The 17,299-nt window shown below is 35.3% G+C and overlaps 1 protein-coding gene across 1 annotated transcript in view; it reads right to left on the bottom strand.

The window, feature by feature from the left end:
* MACROD2 (mono-ADP ribosylhydrolase 2) overlaps nt 1–17,299 on the bottom strand; it is a 2,270,665-nt gene that overhangs the window by 216,299 nt on the left and 2,037,067 nt on the right. Inside the window, exon 9 of the mRNA XM_044663418.1 lies at nt 13,944–14,025. Coding sequence (XP_044519353.1) covers nt 13,944–14,025 — 82 coding nt within the window. The remainder of the gene's footprint in view (nt 1–13,943; nt 14,026–17,299) is intronic.

Raw genomic sequence — 17,299 nt, 5'->3', positions numbered from 1 at the left:
AGGAGGAGGAGGAGGAGGAGGAGGAGGAGGAGGAGGAGTAGCTGTGGCTGCAGCTGCAGCAGTAGTAATTAAAAAATAAGTGATATATACCCAGCACTTTAATGTTTACAAAATGCTTTATGAACCTTAGTTCATTTGACCATTGTGATAACTCTGTGAATTAGATACTACAGCCTTATAATACCCATTTCATTGATGAGGAAAGTAAAATTGAAAGAGATTAAGTGACTTGTCTCATGGCTTCTAAATGTCAGAAGTATTATTCTATTCCAAGTCTTCTTGACTCTAATTTAGATCTGATCATTAAGCATCACCTCTGCTTGAGCTGATAGGTAGATTTATTGTCTGTGCAGGAGGAAGGTGACAGTAAGTCTACATGTGATACTGTGACAGCCTGCCCTCCAAGCCCCTTCCCTCAAGAGGGCAACAGGCTGACTCCAAGAAATCTCAGAGAATTCCTCTGTCAAGATTTCATTAACCTCTACATGGCCATGTGTGTGACTGTGGAACAGAACAATTACTCAGATCCTATTGCTGCTAAAAGAAAAGGCTGTGTACTGCTTCTATTTCATTTGGATGTCAAGATGTCTCTCTGAGACTTCATTTCTTAGAAGAGGTTGCATCTATAATTCTTTTCTTTGCAATAATTTGTCACAACTTCCCTGGAGATGATGTGTATTTGCATAAAGTGGACAGATATCAGCAAAACAACAACAACGAAAAGGATTTTGTGAACTTCTCTGAGCATTTCTTTTCCCTCCACTCACAATCACACAAATAAATGGACACTGATGATCTCTGTCTGTGATTTTGCACAAACCTGGCTAAATTGAAGTCCCAAACAAATCCCAGAGAATGAATGAGGAAGGAGAAACTATTAACTCCAATACAGTCTTATAGACAATACAAAACCACAAAAATAAAGATTCAAACAGAAATCAAGAACTGCAGTGAATTCACCCTTGTCCAAGGCAGTTCATAAGACTTCAACCTATAGGAAAACAACCAATCACAACAGGTTGGCACCAGCTGGCCCTCAGCCAACTTAAACATCTGTAGGATCCTTCTGGTTCTATTTTATAAACTTCATTGATTAAAAAAAATGTTCATGGCTTGGAAAGCTATGCAAGTTGGTCTCTTTCTTTTCCTCCCTCCTGCTGATTCTTTTTTCATTTTCCTCCCATGCAGTTTCCTAATTGTTTTTCTTTCTCTCACTTATGGCAGATGCCCAGTTTTAGTTAAGTCAAGTCATTATTCATGTCGCTCAAAGAGCCCAAGCATAGGCTCTGTACACTATATGGATAGAACTTATTCTTTTGAATCCATTATGATGTTTTCTCCTTAAAACATAATGCTTTCAATGATTCTCATGCTTCCTTTTTAGAACTAGTACCTTCTTAGTGATACTCCATTCAATGCCCCAGTCTCAGAAAAATAAATTTTGTAGGTGACCCAAAGAGCAGAAGAAAGATATATGATTGGGTGCATGTAGGCTTTAGAATATTACCAACAATGAACACAGATGGTGTAAAAGACATCATCAATGACATCTTGATGTCTATGAACAGAAGAAGGAAGAAGGTTGGCCATATAGCAAGAATGAGGGTTAACAACAGATGGATTGCCTGGCTACTACATTCTTATCCGGAAAAATTCTAAAGAAGCAGAGGAGAGCCTTAGGTTGGGTATATCAATCAACCAACCAATCTCCAGTAATACTCAAGCATTTAGTAAGGATCTACTATGTTCCATGCATTGGAATACAAAGACAAAAATGACATAATTCATGTTTTCAAAGACTGATACTCCATTTGGAGACAACATTTATATCTAGAAGTATATTCAAAGTACATAGAGAATAAAATAATAATTTATGGTGCAAGAAGGAAGGCACTGACAACTAAGCTGTTTGGGAATGACTTGAAATGGGACATGGTATTGAAATACAGCTAAGTGGTGCAGTGGTTAGAGCATAAGGCCTAGAGTAAGGAAGGCTCATCTTCCTGAGTTAAAGGATAGCCTCAGACAGTTACTAAATATGTGACCCATGGCAAGTCTCTGTTTGCCTCAGTTTCCTCATCTGTAAAATGAGCTGAGAAGGATATGGCAAACCACTCCAGTATCTTACCAAGAAAACCCCAAATTGGGGCAGAAAGAGTAAGATATGACAAAATGTGCTTTGAAGAAAATTCTATGGGGGGGGGGAGTGTAGAAGGAAGAGGGAGGATTTTTAGAAAGATATGACTAAAAGTTGCATGGGATGAGAAGGCTTGGCTTGATTGTGATCTGCACAATGGAATAGAATTTTCTCACTGATGAGATCAAGTATCCATTGAAATAATGAAGTGATTAAGCTACCTGACACCTGTAAGAGTTTACACAATTGACTTCTCCAGGCTTTAGCTTCTTCACTGCAAAATAAGAGAGTTGTAACAAGTGGTCCCTAAGGTCCCTTCCAACTCTAATTAATTCTAAGTATTCTAATATTCTACTCAGTCAGTCTTACAATAACCTTGTAAATGAATTTGATAAAATACTCTTATCTTTATTTGCAGTCAGTGATGGGGAAAGCCTGGAAGTGAGATCTCCTACCTCTTGGTCCAGAGTGCTCTTTACAGAACTTACTGAGCCCTCACTCCCAGCTTCTGACAACCTGACCCCTTCTCTTGAGGCTTTGGCATTTCTCTCTCTATTAAGATAGGGGCTGTTTAAATGTAGACCATCTTTTATTTCTTTCCACAAAATTAGTGACTTAAAATCTTTCTACCTGCTCCTCATTTCTTCTCATCTTTGCACTTCCTTCCTATTATTCCAAACTATTTCTTCTTATTTTCTTTCTCCTTGATTAGTTTATCCAATGACAGCTCATGCTCTCCTACAACTGAATTATAGTTATCAGGTTCTGCCCGAACTTTGCAGTGGGATTTGTTATACAGACTCAAGACTCATTTCCATCCACAAACCAAAAATGCCATGCAATGAAGCCAATACCGGAGTGAACATAGGGAGAAGGGAAAAGACTAGAGAAGAGTTTCATTGTAAATGCCTCTTCTTGCTCACTTATCTGCTAAACTGGCATTTTATTAATATTCTTGAATTTTATTAATGACCTCTCAGTGCTGATTGCTCTTCTTGCTTCTTTGGTTGGCAGGTTCATTTATGCACATCTCCTAATTAGAGCTCCAGTCTTCTCAACCTTAAAGCTGAATCAGCCTGCACACAATTTTTACCTGACTCAAATGCTCATGATAGGGACCACGAAAGAAGCTGCAGAGAATACACTTTGCCCTGGCTGCCTCATTTTGTATTGTCTTGGTTTGTCAGGAACTCCTTAATGAGATCAAACTCTTTGTAACCAGTCTTGCTCTTCTTTTTTTTTCCCCTGGCATTTATCAGTATTTGCTATGTTCCCTATACTCAAACCTGACTAGAGAGCCTAACCGGTTTATATCAGTAGGATGCTTGTTTCTATTAGCATGTTGCTTGGTTACAGCAACAGGCAACTAGATTTTCATTGAGGGTAACATGCAATTGAAGTTTTTAATGTCTATCTTAGTAGAAAGTTTCCATTTCCTAAGGCAAGTAACATTTGTAACACATTAAAAAAATTTTTAAGCCCAAACCTTCTGTCTTAGAATCGATACTGAGTGTTAGTTCCAAGGGAGAAGAGCAGTAAAGGTTAGAAAATCGAGGTTAAGCACAGCAAGGAGGTGATCCAGGCAAAATTTGAACCGAGGACCTCCTGTCTCTAGGCCTGACTGTCTATCTACTGAGCCACTTTGCTGTTTCCCTTCCAACATTTGAACTGAGGTGTCTGATACAATGAGAAGAATACTATATAAATACCATGGAATGTATGTCCTGAATATGCTCTGGTGCTCAGAATTCCAGCGTACAATTAATTGTATTTTTGAAAATTCCAGATCTTCTTACTTTGTTGCTCTGCTTTTGATAAACTAAATGTATCATTGGAATAAAATGTACCATTTGGCCAAAGAGATAGTTTTCTTTTGGTCTCTAGTTTGTTAAAATCCTGATACACTGGAATGAGATTTGCTGTGCTTAAAAATCTTCAAGGCAGAGATCATAAAATAGCCTCCATTTTGAAAGGAAATGTTTTCCTATTGGACTGCATTCTCAGACCTACAGTCACATTTAAATGACTGTCTTTCTTTTGGATTCTTATCTTTGTAAAGAATTTCCTTAATTAAAAGATTATATGGAGCCCTTCTCTTCTGCCTCGGAACAAATATGCAGTATTGATTCTAACATGGAAGGTAAAGTTAGTTTTTTTTTTAAGATGATATCAATAACCTATCTTATGACTGCTTCTTACAGGCCTTCAATTTTCATTAAAGCTCATTTCAAGCACTATATTCTACATGAAGCTTTCCTCATCCTCTCCTTTCCTGTAGACCAGTGGTTCCCAAACTTTTTTGGCCTACCACCCCTTTTCCAGAAAAAATATTACTTAGCACCCCTTGTCACATACTATTACCACCCCCTTACAGTTATTCACTGCCCCCCCTGGATCACTGCAGCACCCACCAGGGGGCGGTGGCGCCCACTTTGGGAATCACTGGTATAGAGCATTCCGGTTCTAGACCCCTGAGAGCCAGTTGTAGCAATATGTTATATCCCATTATAGGGGAAAAATGGAAACAACAACAGAAATTACATGTCAGTGTGAGTACAAGTTTGAGTAACTGAGCCAGCTTGGAAAGGGAAAAGAGAGAAGAGTTGGGATTCATATACACTTTCCCATGAATAAATATATGAACTAATACGTATACATTATTCATCAGAGTATAATGTTAACTAGCTCTTTTTCCCTTTCTGGATTTCTTACACCTTACCACCATATTCTATGCCCCAATAGCTCTGTCTTCCTTCCTATTCCTTAAACCAGACATTTAATCTCCTACTGGGCACCTTTATTAATTGTTCCCCATGCCTGGAACTTTCTCTTTTCACCTCCATTTCCTAGCTTCCTTCAGATTTCAGCTAAAATCCAAAATTCTGCAAGAAACATTTCCCTATTTTCCTTAATTCTAGTGCCTTCCCTGAATAGATTACTTCCAGTCTATTTTATGTTTATGTCCTGTTTGTACAGAGTTGTTTAAATGTTGCTACTCTCATCAAACTGGAAGCTCCTTGAATTCGGGCCATCGCTTTATTTATTTATTTTTCTTCTTTATATTCCTAGTGGTTAGCACAATGCTTGACACATAGGCGGCACTTAATAAATATATGCTTTTTGATTTGACTTGAGGACAGGTATTTTACTTTTGTATTACCTATGTCCATGGCACATAGCCGACATTTCTTACGTGCCTCTTATTTGATTGATTCTAAAATAAAATATCCAAGGCACATACATATGAATCTTCTGAACAATATACATGTCTTTGACCCCTTTCATTTCTCATTTCTGAAGCATATTTCCCAATATATTTTGCTCAGTGATGCAAGGAGTCAATCTGTTCCTTAAAATAATCAAATATCCCTCTACTAATTGAATTAATTTGGATTAGCAATGTTAAATTGCAAGACAGTGATGTAAAGGATACATTAGATTTGGAAATAAATATATTTGGAACCAATGTGCCAAGCTTCAAATATCGGTTTTGTAAATTAATATATGTGTGACCTTGGGCAAGTCACTAATTTCTCTAGGAAGATTTCTTTAACTATTAAATGAGAACTATATGACTTCTAAGATACTTTTCTTCTAAATCTAAATGTGCAATCCTTTCATATTCAAATGAATTCTTCATAGATTTTTTCTATTGTTTCTGGTGTGAGTACCACCTTTTTTACTTTCATTCAGTTTTGCAAACTTAGAATTTTTCTCAATGCTTTACTCTTCCTCATTTCCTTCATCCAATCAATTTCCATGTCTTGCTGAATATATATCCACTACAACTCTCATATGTACGAGAACCAAGCTTTATTGTTAATGTTGTTCTCTATGTTAGTTGGGAAAGGGCATCGCCATTCTGGAATTTAGTATTTTTCCATGTTATTAAACTTTCTTATCCTAAAGTTCTTGAAAAGAACAAGCATCAGTAATATCCCCCAGGCAGTGAATAAGTTATGGTAATTTCCCAGTGGGGAAGATCTTTTGGGAAATTCATGCATTTATTCTTCAAACCTAAAACGTAAATGCCAGTTTGTTTAACGAATGCTTTATTATTTAAACATAAATGTTTCTATGTGAAAGGTTTGACTAAGTTTGACTCTCTGGTGTGAAATTTAAATATATTTGTTATATTCCAAAATAGCATGTATCAATTAGTCCTTAAAAATAAATGGATAAGTTGTGGGCTCACAAAACAATTAGCTTATTTGTTTAATGTATGGAAGGAGAGTAGTTTATGAACATGTTTGTTCTTTTCTAGCCTATATATTAACTTTTAGTCATTTTAGTCCTTGGAATATACATTAGATAGAAGTATATTGGAGCCAGATTAAATTGATACAGGAGACCTGACTGTTAAATTTTACAACTCAGAAGTCAGAAAATACTTTAAATCAGGACTTGATTTATTGTTTTGTTAATAGTATATAGATAATAAAGTGTTGGTTAAAAAGTTAATAATTCAGATTAAACTAAACAGCATTTTGGAAAAAAATTTTCTAAAGCATGTTGGACTATCTTTTTTTGGAGTGACAGTTAAACATTTTTACAAGCATACCATATATATGTATGCATGTATCTATATGTATATATTCATATATACACACATATGCATATCCATATAGAATAAAAGCTAAGGAATATATTATAACTCATATTGTGACAAATTTCTTCACTTTACAGATTAGGAAACTGAAGTCCAGGGAGGTTAACAATAGATATCCTCTTTTCTTGATAGATTTGAATATTGTCCCAAAAATGATTTCCATATTCCATATAGGCAGCACAAGAATGGTGGCACCAGGTTGATGCTAAAGCTGAAAGATCCAGATAAACAATTTATCAGAGGTCAGGAAAAATCAGTTTGGTAATTTGTTATAATAGGTATAAGAAGAAAAATCTAGAAATAGGAAAATAGGAACCAAGGGTTGCTCATTATTTGGAGTTAAGAATGTGAAAAGGAAAGGAAAGACCCAAGGAAATGTGGGTAACAAAGGTTAGATTAAAGTGCATATTTCACATTAAACAGGGAAGCTAGATTAAGTCACCAGAGATCAGAATGCACTCGAATGTACAAATAACATTGCTTTGGTCAGAGAACTTCTAGACAAATAAGGAAATAATTTCAGGAAAGTGAGTGTTTCTGTGTTCAAAGGTATGAGTGCATGGAAAAACAGAAGTTGAAGGTTGGCTTTTTATAAGGGGAACTGGTTGTGTGGCCTTTGGAGATTACTTATAGCACTATAAACCCATGATAGATGCCCATGATTATAAATTCTATATTGTTAAAAGGGTGTGTGTGTGTGTGTGTGTGTGTGTGTGTGTGTGTGCGAAAAAATAAATGCCCTAAACTTTCACTGTGAAGGCTCAGATGAAAATCCTAAAATGACTTCCATATTCCAAGCAATGAATTCTCCTCTTTTTTTTTATGTTCTACTGAAAACTATCAGCAACAGATCCAACATACAGGATGACATGCTCCCTTTATGTGAAGAACAAACGAATTTCTGAGTTGAATAATACAAATATTATTTGCTGGAGGCCATATAGTGATACACTGTAACTATAAATTATTTGGAACTAAAGTATAGAGTAATTTCATAAAGCTGTCAAGCTGCACTTCCACATAATACATCTGGAAGTAGAAAATCAAAAACGCTTCACCCCACAGGAAGATAGGGGACTGTTTGCAAAAATCAGCTCTGCTAGTTTCTTTCTTTTTACATTAATACCCTCCTCTTATGACAGGCACTTTTTAGTTCCTTTTCACAGCTATGTGGTCCTTCCTTCTAGTTTCGCCACATCCATTTATCTCTCTGCATGCACATAATGGTATTTTTTGAACTCAACAAGGATGATAGAATTGGGCCATGAACAGTCATTGATGAAATTTTATTTTGACCCTAATCAGAAAACCTTCTCTGAGAAAGGGTGCTATGAGACTACTATAGGAGAGAGCAGGGTGTAATATCACATTGTAAAGCTAGGTAGAGAAATAAAGAAGAGGAACTTGGCTGTTCATACAAAAGCTTCTGTTCATGCTAAAGTCCTATAATCAGTTGCACCTCTGAAGCAACTATTGCTACTACTAAAAGAGTTGAAGACCCTATTTCATAATGTGAACATACTTTTTGTTTTCATGCCTTCATGCCTCCATTCCTGCTGTGTCCTACTCCTGGAACTGTTACCCCCTAATCTCTAATTTTGGATGTTACCCATCCATTATAGAATCACAGTGACTTTTTCTCAGTCCTCATCTTTCTGGACCTCCCCATAGCTTTTGATATTTGACCACCTTCTCCTGGATACTCTCCTTCTTGTGCTTTCATGACTCTGTTCTCTTGGGTCTTCTCCTACCTATACATTCACTCCTCCATCTCATTTGGCACATCTACATTCATGCCTCTCCCATAAACTGTAAATGTCTTTCAAGATTCTGTCTTAACTATTTTCTCTCTTTACACTTTACCTCTTGCTGATTTTATTAGTTTTTGTGAATCTTTATGCAGGTGACTAACAAGACTACATTTAAACTCATATTTTTATCCTGACTTTCAGCCTTTCATTTAGTAACTGCCTATTGAATATTTCCTGAAGGTCTTACTGGTGTCTGAAACTCAACTTATCCAAAAAGGAACTCATTCTCTTTCCTACTAAAAATTTCATATCTCTGTTGAGGATATCACCATCTTTCCAGTTATCTAGCCTCAAAGTTTACTACAGTTAATGATCCTTTGCCCCTGCCATATTCAATCAGTTGTCAAATCTTATTGACTTTTTCCTCTACACATTCATTCTTTTTCTCCAATCATATAAAGATCCTAGTTCGACTCTCCTCATCTCTTCCAAAATAGCCTCTAACTTGGCTTCCCTCTTTCTAGTCTCTATATATACTCTTTACTCCATCTTCCATTTAGTTTTTAAAGTGATCTTTCTAAGGCTGATCTTTCTAAATGAGAAGGAGGAGTGAGTGGATAGGTAGGAGAAGACCCAAGAGAACAGAGTCATGAAAGCACAAGAAGGAGAGTATCCAGGTATGACCTGGTCATTCCCCAGCTCAAGAAGGTTTGGTAGCTTTCTACTGACTCTATGAAAACATTCAAATTCCTTTGGCTTCAAAGCATTTTTTAAAATCTGACTCTAGTGTCCACAAGTTTTATGCATAACTATGAACTCCACACTATCATTTAAGGCTCACTTTGTATTTCTTTCCCTTACACATGCTACATTCCAGTCAAATTGGCTTGTGTTTTTAAGTAATTTCAGCCATATCCAACTCTCCATGACCTCATTTTGGGCTTTCTTGATTAAGATACTGGTGTGGTTTACCATTTCTGTCTCTGGCTCATTTTGCAGATGAGGAAATTGAGGCAGACAGAGTTAAATGATTTACTCAAAGTCACATAGAGATATTGACTAAGATTGGATTTGAACCCAGGTCTCTCTGATTCTAAACCTAGCACTCTATCCATTGTGCCACTTGGTTGCCTGTCTGTATTCTATTCCTTTGCAAAGTCTACTTTTCACCATTTTGAAATATACTCCTTCCTCATCTCTGTCTCTTGGCAACACCATATACCTTCAAAGAATTGCACAAGTACCAAATCCTAAAAAAGACCTTTCATGGGCACCTTAAATGTTAATGTTTTCTCTAAGATTTCTTTAAAATTCTTTTTTGTGTGTATATGTATATGCTGTGTAAATATATGTGTATATGTATAAATATATATGTACTTACACACATATATAAACTTATTTGTCTATAAATATGTGTGTATATATATTTATATAAATATGTAAAGAAACTCATTTTCCACAGTAGAATATAAGCTCTCTGAGGGCAGAGTCTGCATTATTTCTATCTTTATGTGTGTTTTATGCATAGTGGGCAGTGAATAAATGAACGAATGATTTGGAAGTTACCTCAAAGGACATATAAATCATCCTCTATCTGGCCCTAAAGTCCCTCTACCAAATCATTTACAAGTGAATAGTCATCCAGCCTCAGCTTGAAGGCAGCACTAGGGTTTCCACTACATTTTGTAGAGGATCATTCTACTTTTAAATAGACTCAATCATTTTTCCTTATTTTAAACCAAGATCTACTGCTTTACAACTTCCAATCATTATTCCCAGTTCCCTCCTCTGGAGCCAAGCAGAAAAACTCTTATCTTTATTTCACATGACAGCCTTTCAAATACATGAAAGATATTTTCATTAGCATCTTTTTCTTGAAACTTGTCTATTCTAAAAGTTCTCAATGACCTCAGTTGATGCTGGTTTTCACCCCAACTATCTCAGCATCCTAACTGCCCTTTTCTGATGTTTTCTAGCTCATCAACAGCTTTCTTAAATAGTTACACTCATAAACGAACATAATACTCCAAATATAGTCTGAGCAAGGTACAGTACAAGAGAACAATCAATTCACTCATTCTGGACATTAAACCTTCTTACTATTAGTTTAGGATAATATTAGATTTCTTGACTGCCATGTCATATTGTTTCCTCAGTCTCATTAAAGGTGGCTCATCAAATTATACTCCTATGAAACTTTCCCTAATCTCCTAACCTGAAAGTGCTCTCTTTCTTACCTGATGTCAGAGCACTTTGCACTCTCTGTCTCTGTCTCTTATCACTTACATTCCAATTTGTATTTTTTTTTATCATCCCAACTGGACTAGGAATTTCAAGAGGGAAGGTAGCATGTTTTATTTTTTTTTGTTTTCCTCTAAATGCCTAATATTTTACAGAATGTGATCTATAATTAGCACTTAAAATTTATTAATTATTAATTAATCTCATCAATAATTGAAATTTGATGAATGATAGAATGAAAGAAAATATTATTTGGAAAATACCAGCAATAGTCATGAAACTATGTATAAACTTTGAACTAGTGGTATTACTAATGAGTATATAACTCAAAGAAATCAGACAGGGAAATAATAAGAATGCTTTTTATTATAGCAAAGTGATAGAAAAAATAGATTAATATCAACTGAAAGAGTTTCTGTTCAAACTTTTGTATATAAAAGTAATGAGATATTACTGAAATGTAAAAAATAGGTGAATTTAGAGGAATTTGTGGGAAAATACTTGTGTGAATTGATCCACAGTGAAATGGAGAAAACTTACATAAAATAGCATAGAATAGAAGAAAGCAATTTGAAAGAGGAAATTAACGCAGTGGCCAATAATAATTTTAGAGGATTGATAATGAAGTATCCAACCTATCTCTTGGTAGAGAGGTGATTGACAAGAGATAAAGAATTTGATATGGCTTTTCCAACATGACAAATGCATAGATTTATTTTACTTGGATATATTTATTGTGCTCTATACAAGGGAGGGCTTCCAAGGAGATTAAGGAGGAGTGGTGATTCAGTTGATAGTGATAGACAAAAAAGGAAAGGAAAAGAGCATCAATAATAACAATATATAGAGAACCAAAAAGAAGCCCAGACTGATACAAAAAATGTGTGTTACCATGTTAAATTTAATATATGTATGTGTATGTCATCATATATATGATTTTTGAAAAGAAACCACATAACAGAAGCTCATGCACAACCATTTTTGAAAGTAAATATTCATTTTTCTTGATGACAATTTCATAATGAAAAAGTATTTTTAAATAATCTGTTTCTGAACTTCTAGTCATAAGAAACTAGGTAAACCAGCAAAAAAGAGCCACTTTCAAGAAATTATTTTTTTCAAATATATTTTAGTTATGAATGATCTATGAATTCATGCTATCTGAACTGAATTTATATAACCTGTTTTAGCAAGCAAACGATCTGAGGTATGATTTTTTTCATATAACATATTTAGAATTTATAATTGACAAGTGTCAATATTAAATAACTACTCAACAAATTTGTGAGTTTTTTGACACTTAGCTGTAAAATACACTTAATATAAATATGCATTGGAATAATATTATGAGCATTATGTGTCTCTTAATTCACTGATATGGAATTGTAGCAAGATTTCAATAAATTTCACTGGTTTAAGTACTGAGATGAATTTTTAAAATGAATTCTAGTAGCACGTTCCATAGTGTACTAATTTGTTATATTGTTATTAATAGATTCAAGGCTTCCAAAATGGTTCAGGAGTTGGATTTAAAAAATATTTAAAGTTAGCATAGATTTAGCCTTTAGATATTGGAAATATTCTTGATGGGTAGATATTTATAATAATTAAAAAGTGTTCAATTATTTAAAATATCACATGTTAATTGAACACATTGCTTTTCCTTTGAAAAAATGTGATAAGCAAAAAAAATTTCATCAGTCTAAATAAAACGTCTCAAAGATTCAAAGGTCTATTGATTATTCTGTGCTTCTTATCAGGCAGAAGGGCATTTTTCCTGTAATCTGGCAATAGGATTTTGTCATGCAATCATAAAACTCCACTGAGGGAAACTCATATAGAGTTAGGTTATTTAACTGTGGTTTTAAGGGGAAATACAATGAAACAAAACCCATCATTTTGATAAGATGATGTGTGTGTTCTGCAGTCTTATACCAGGATTGGGGATACAAAGACAAAAAACAAATTAAAGCTTTTACCTGGAAGAAGCTTGCATTCTTTCAGAAGTACTTACGATATCTTGGGGGAAACTTACATAGAACGCACCCAATACCTATCCTTGAGGAGTTTATGATCATGAATTTAAACTTAATTAAGGAACCCTCTGCAGTTTATAGAAATAACCAATTCCCCTAATGTGTATGCGCTTAGATATTTCATCCAAGAATTAAATAAGTTAAAAACCACTGGAATAATCAGTTTCATATTAGCTAGAAAGATTTGATCATGTATTTTAAAGCAAAGAACTGAGCCTCTCCAGTGATAATGTGAGTAAACCCTAGACTGCTATATCTTTCTTCCTCTAATCTTGCACTTCCTCCTACTCTACTGTTTCAGTGTGATGGACTGCTTAAGAGGGGTAAGTTTGTTCAGGCAGTCATTCATTCACTCTCCCACCTGCCAAAGTCACCGATTAAATAAAAGGCCACTTCTAATGGAAATGTAAATCTCAAAAGGATGCTGTCAGAAAAGTCTGAACCAACAATGTGCAAGTTGGCTCGAAATTTCCTGGAAACTGCTCTCACCACCTCTAATGAAGACACTTTGTGCAGTGTTATTTTAACAGTGCAATAAAAATAACAAGGCATTAAACAAGCCAAAGATTTAAGAGGCAGGAAAAGTAATTCTGGAGGAAAAAAATTGATAGAAATAAATAGAATCTAAGTAATGATACATTCAGTCAAAGTAAATCAATTACTCAAGAGTCTGCTTTCTTTAATATCCCATAGGTTTCCTTAAATTTTAAATAGATGTGTGACAGAAGATGAATGACTAACTTTTCCCCAAGTTCTGAAAACTGGTTTCTTCTTTTCTCTCTCTCTCTCTCTCTCTCTCTCTCTCTCTCTCTCTCTCTCTCTCTCTCTCTCTCTCTCTCTCTCTCTCTTTCTTTTGTATATGAATAACTCAAATATTGAGTTTCCACCGAAAGTATAAATGGGTCTTAGTTACATGAAATTTTGGTAGCAGTTAGTCACCTGTAGAGCTGCTCTAACATGGAGAATGCAGTCTCGTAGAACTAGAAATTGACACATTGAATAAAGACTGCTCAAATTAGTTGAGATGGATATATATTAAAATTAGTTACGTGACTATTTTATGGAGAAAAACATGATGTTAAGGAGAGGAAATGAGGTAGAAACAAAGACAATGGCAAATCCTGTTAATTTTGTCTCACAAGCCAAGAGAAATGAACTGTTTCACATACCTATAGGGAAATATTCACTCATTTTCTTCTTGAAAATTTTGAAGTCAACTTCCAAGAAGACACAAAAGATGATCCGGTCCATCTATGAGAAACAAGAGATGTTCATAATAAAAAACCAGTATCGAAATTTAGATACTTTTGGGGGATAAATATGACATTATCATATGAACAAATTAAAAGATTTTTCTGTTGTTCATTTGTTTCTGCACTGCATATTTCTTAAACATAGTAACATCATTCATCCTTATAAGCTTAATGTGATCTGAAGTAAATGTCCACTTTTTATGTCTAAGCTATCACAAGCTCTTTGGATGAAAGAGGCTGAATAAATCTAACAAAAATAATAAATGGCAATAAGCCACCTTGGAGCAGGCTAGAAATGAGATATATTCTAATAGGGTATGTAGCTTTTCTGTTTGATAGAAGAATCACATGAGGGTTGTCTAAAAGGATCACAAAAAAATAAATGGGTAAGCAAAGAGCTTTTTCAGTCTGCCTTTTTTGAAGGAATGTATTTCTTGAACCTCTTAGTATTGTAGAATGGCTTTAAAAGCTTTTCTGAAGTTTAATTTACATGAAGCCAGTTACTTTCAACTTTATATATTCAGAAAGGCAACAGAAATAAAGGTTAATTAGATGACAGGGACATGAGGTCAATAAAACTTTCAATATGGTATATACAAATTCAAAATACCAAAGCAAGTGTAAAAGTAAAGCACCAAGTAAACTGTTACATTTTATCAAGATTTTCAGTTGTGAAAAGGAATTTATTAAAAAATTTGTGAGGAAAAAAATTGCTGCTTAGTCGTTGCTTAGTGAATAGCTTCTATGTGTTTGCTTTTGAATTTGTGACCCACTTTTATGTTCAGAAGAAGATAAAGAATCATGCCTTTTGTATGCTGACTTTCATTACCTAGCATGCACTAATAATCAACCATATGATTCACACAAAATTTGAAAGGAAAACCAAAGAAAGCTCTCTCCTGAGGAACATTAGGAAGAGACTAATTGAAGACATATAATGCTCTACCTTTTTAATTCCAGAAGACAGGATATAGATCCAACATGGCAAAGACCTCCAGCTACTATGGCACTGTGGAGTAATACCTTGAGAGCCTACCCAAACCCAGATTATAAGACTCCAAAAAAGGCTACCCCAGTGTTTATTTGAGATCCATTTGGGACCTTCCAAAACTGATAAAAACAAAATCCTTTGCCCTAAAATAGAATCCTCATCAATGACTCGGTATCTAGCTGGATTACTAAAGGTACTTCAAACTAGAATGGACCTCCTGCAACTAATCAGTTATTCAGTAAACAATAATTGCTGCCTTCTACATGCCAGGCACAGAAGATAAAAAAGAAGTTAAAAAAAAAACTTCCTCCACTAAAAGAGCTCACAATTAATGGGGCAGACAATGAGCAAATGGATATGTTCAAACAAACTATATACAGGATAAATATAACATAATTTTAAAATGGAAAGCACTAGAATTTAGAGAAATTGAGAAAGGCTTCCAATAGAAAATGAGATTTTAATTGGAAACTTAAAGAAGCCAGAGAAGTCAGTAGATGAAGATGAATAGGGAGAATATTCCAGGAATGGGAGATAACCAGAGAAAATGACCAGAACCAAGGATGGAGTACCTTTTTGTGGAACAGCAAGGAGGCCAGTGTCACTGGATTATAGAGTATGTGGTGGAGAGTTAAGATGTAAGAAGACTGGAATATTAGAGGGCTGGCTGTGTTGAGAAGGGCTTCAAATGCTGGAGGATTTTGTTTTGATCTTGAAGGTGACAGGGAGTCACTGGAGTTTATTGAGTGGTGGTGGTCGTGAGGTGTCATGGTTAGACTTGAGCTTTAAGAAAATCACTTGTGTGGTGGGATGGAGGAAGAAAGGAAGTGGTGAAAGATTTAAGGCAGGCAGACCCACCAGCAGGCTTTTGCAATAGTTCAAGAATGAGGTGTTGAGGATCAGCACTAGAATAGTGGAAGTGTCGGGGGAAAGAAGAGAAGCATATTTGAGAAATGTTATAAAGATGAAATCAACAGGCCCTGGCAAGTTTGACTAAGAGGAGATGGGAAATAGTGAGGTGTTGAGGATGGCTGAAGGGTTGCAAGCCTGAGGGATTGGAGGATAGTGTTGTTCTTGATGGTAATGGGAAATTTAATGAGGAGAGGGGACGTAGAGGAAAAGATAATGAGTACAGTTTTGGAAATGACAAGTTTAAGATGTCTACTGGATGACCAGTTTAAGGCATCTGAAAGAACGTTGAAGATGCAATATGAGAGTACAGCAGAGATGTTCAGGAAGGATAGGTGGATATGCAAATGATCAACATAGAGATGATAATTAAGTCCATGGGAGCTGAAGAGTTCAGTCAGTGAAGTAGCAGAGTGAGAGATGAGAAGAGGGCAGAATTCTGTGTCTGTGTACCCTATTGTTTGAGGGTCTGCTCTAGATGAGAATCCGGTAAAGGAGACTAAGAAGGAACAAAATGATAGGCAGGATGATAATAAGGAAAGAGTAGTGTCCCTAAAACTTAGAGATATTAGAGCATCAAGGAAAAGAGGATAATCATTGTCAATGGCTACAGAGATGCTAAGGAGAATGAGGATTGAAGTTAGGCAATTGGCAATTAAGTCATCACTGACAATTGAAGACAGCTTTCAATGGACTGATAAGGTAGGAAACTAAATTATAAGGGACTAAGAAGAGAAAAAGAGGAGAGAAAAAGGAGATAGTTATTATACCCTTTGAAGGAATTTAGTCAGAAAGAGGAAAAGACATATAGGATGAACAGTGATGGCAAACCTATGACATACATGTCAGCACTGACATGTATAGCCATTTTGATGACATGTGGCCACATGTGGCCACATACAGAGAAGTATGGGGCCGCATGCTGAGGATGAAACATTTGCTGTAGTGTAGCATAGATACTCTGTGCACTATATATGACAATTCTACCTATATTAATTTACCTGTTTTGGTTTATTAAATAGTTATATATTACAATAATAACTTTTTGTTATTTAAACTATAATATCATGAAATTATGGTTTTTTTCTCAAAGTGACACACCACCTGAGTTATGCTCGGTTTTTTGGTGAATCTTGATACACCAAACTCAAAAGGTTGCCCATTGCTGATGTAGAAGAAATGGACATGTTTGTAAAAAGTAGATAGGGAGAGGTTGAAAATAACTGCGAAGTGATGGCAAAGTAGGAAAACTGTTGGGAGAGATGAGATAGAATGAGATCACCTTACCAGGTAAAGAGGTTAGCCTTGGTAAGTAAGGAGTAAGGTCACCTCTTCATGGCAAAAGGAATTAGAATGATATAAGATAAGAAAA

The sequence above is a fragment of the Gracilinanus agilis genome, chromosome 2 (assembly GCF_016433145.1).
Source record: "Gracilinanus agilis isolate LMUSP501 chromosome 2, AgileGrace, whole genome shotgun sequence".
NCBI classification, from domain to species: Eukaryota; Metazoa; Chordata; class Mammalia; order Didelphimorphia; family Didelphidae; genus Gracilinanus; species Gracilinanus agilis.
Note: the sequence above shows the minus strand (reverse complement) of the source record. Positions and strands in the feature narration are given on the sequence as shown.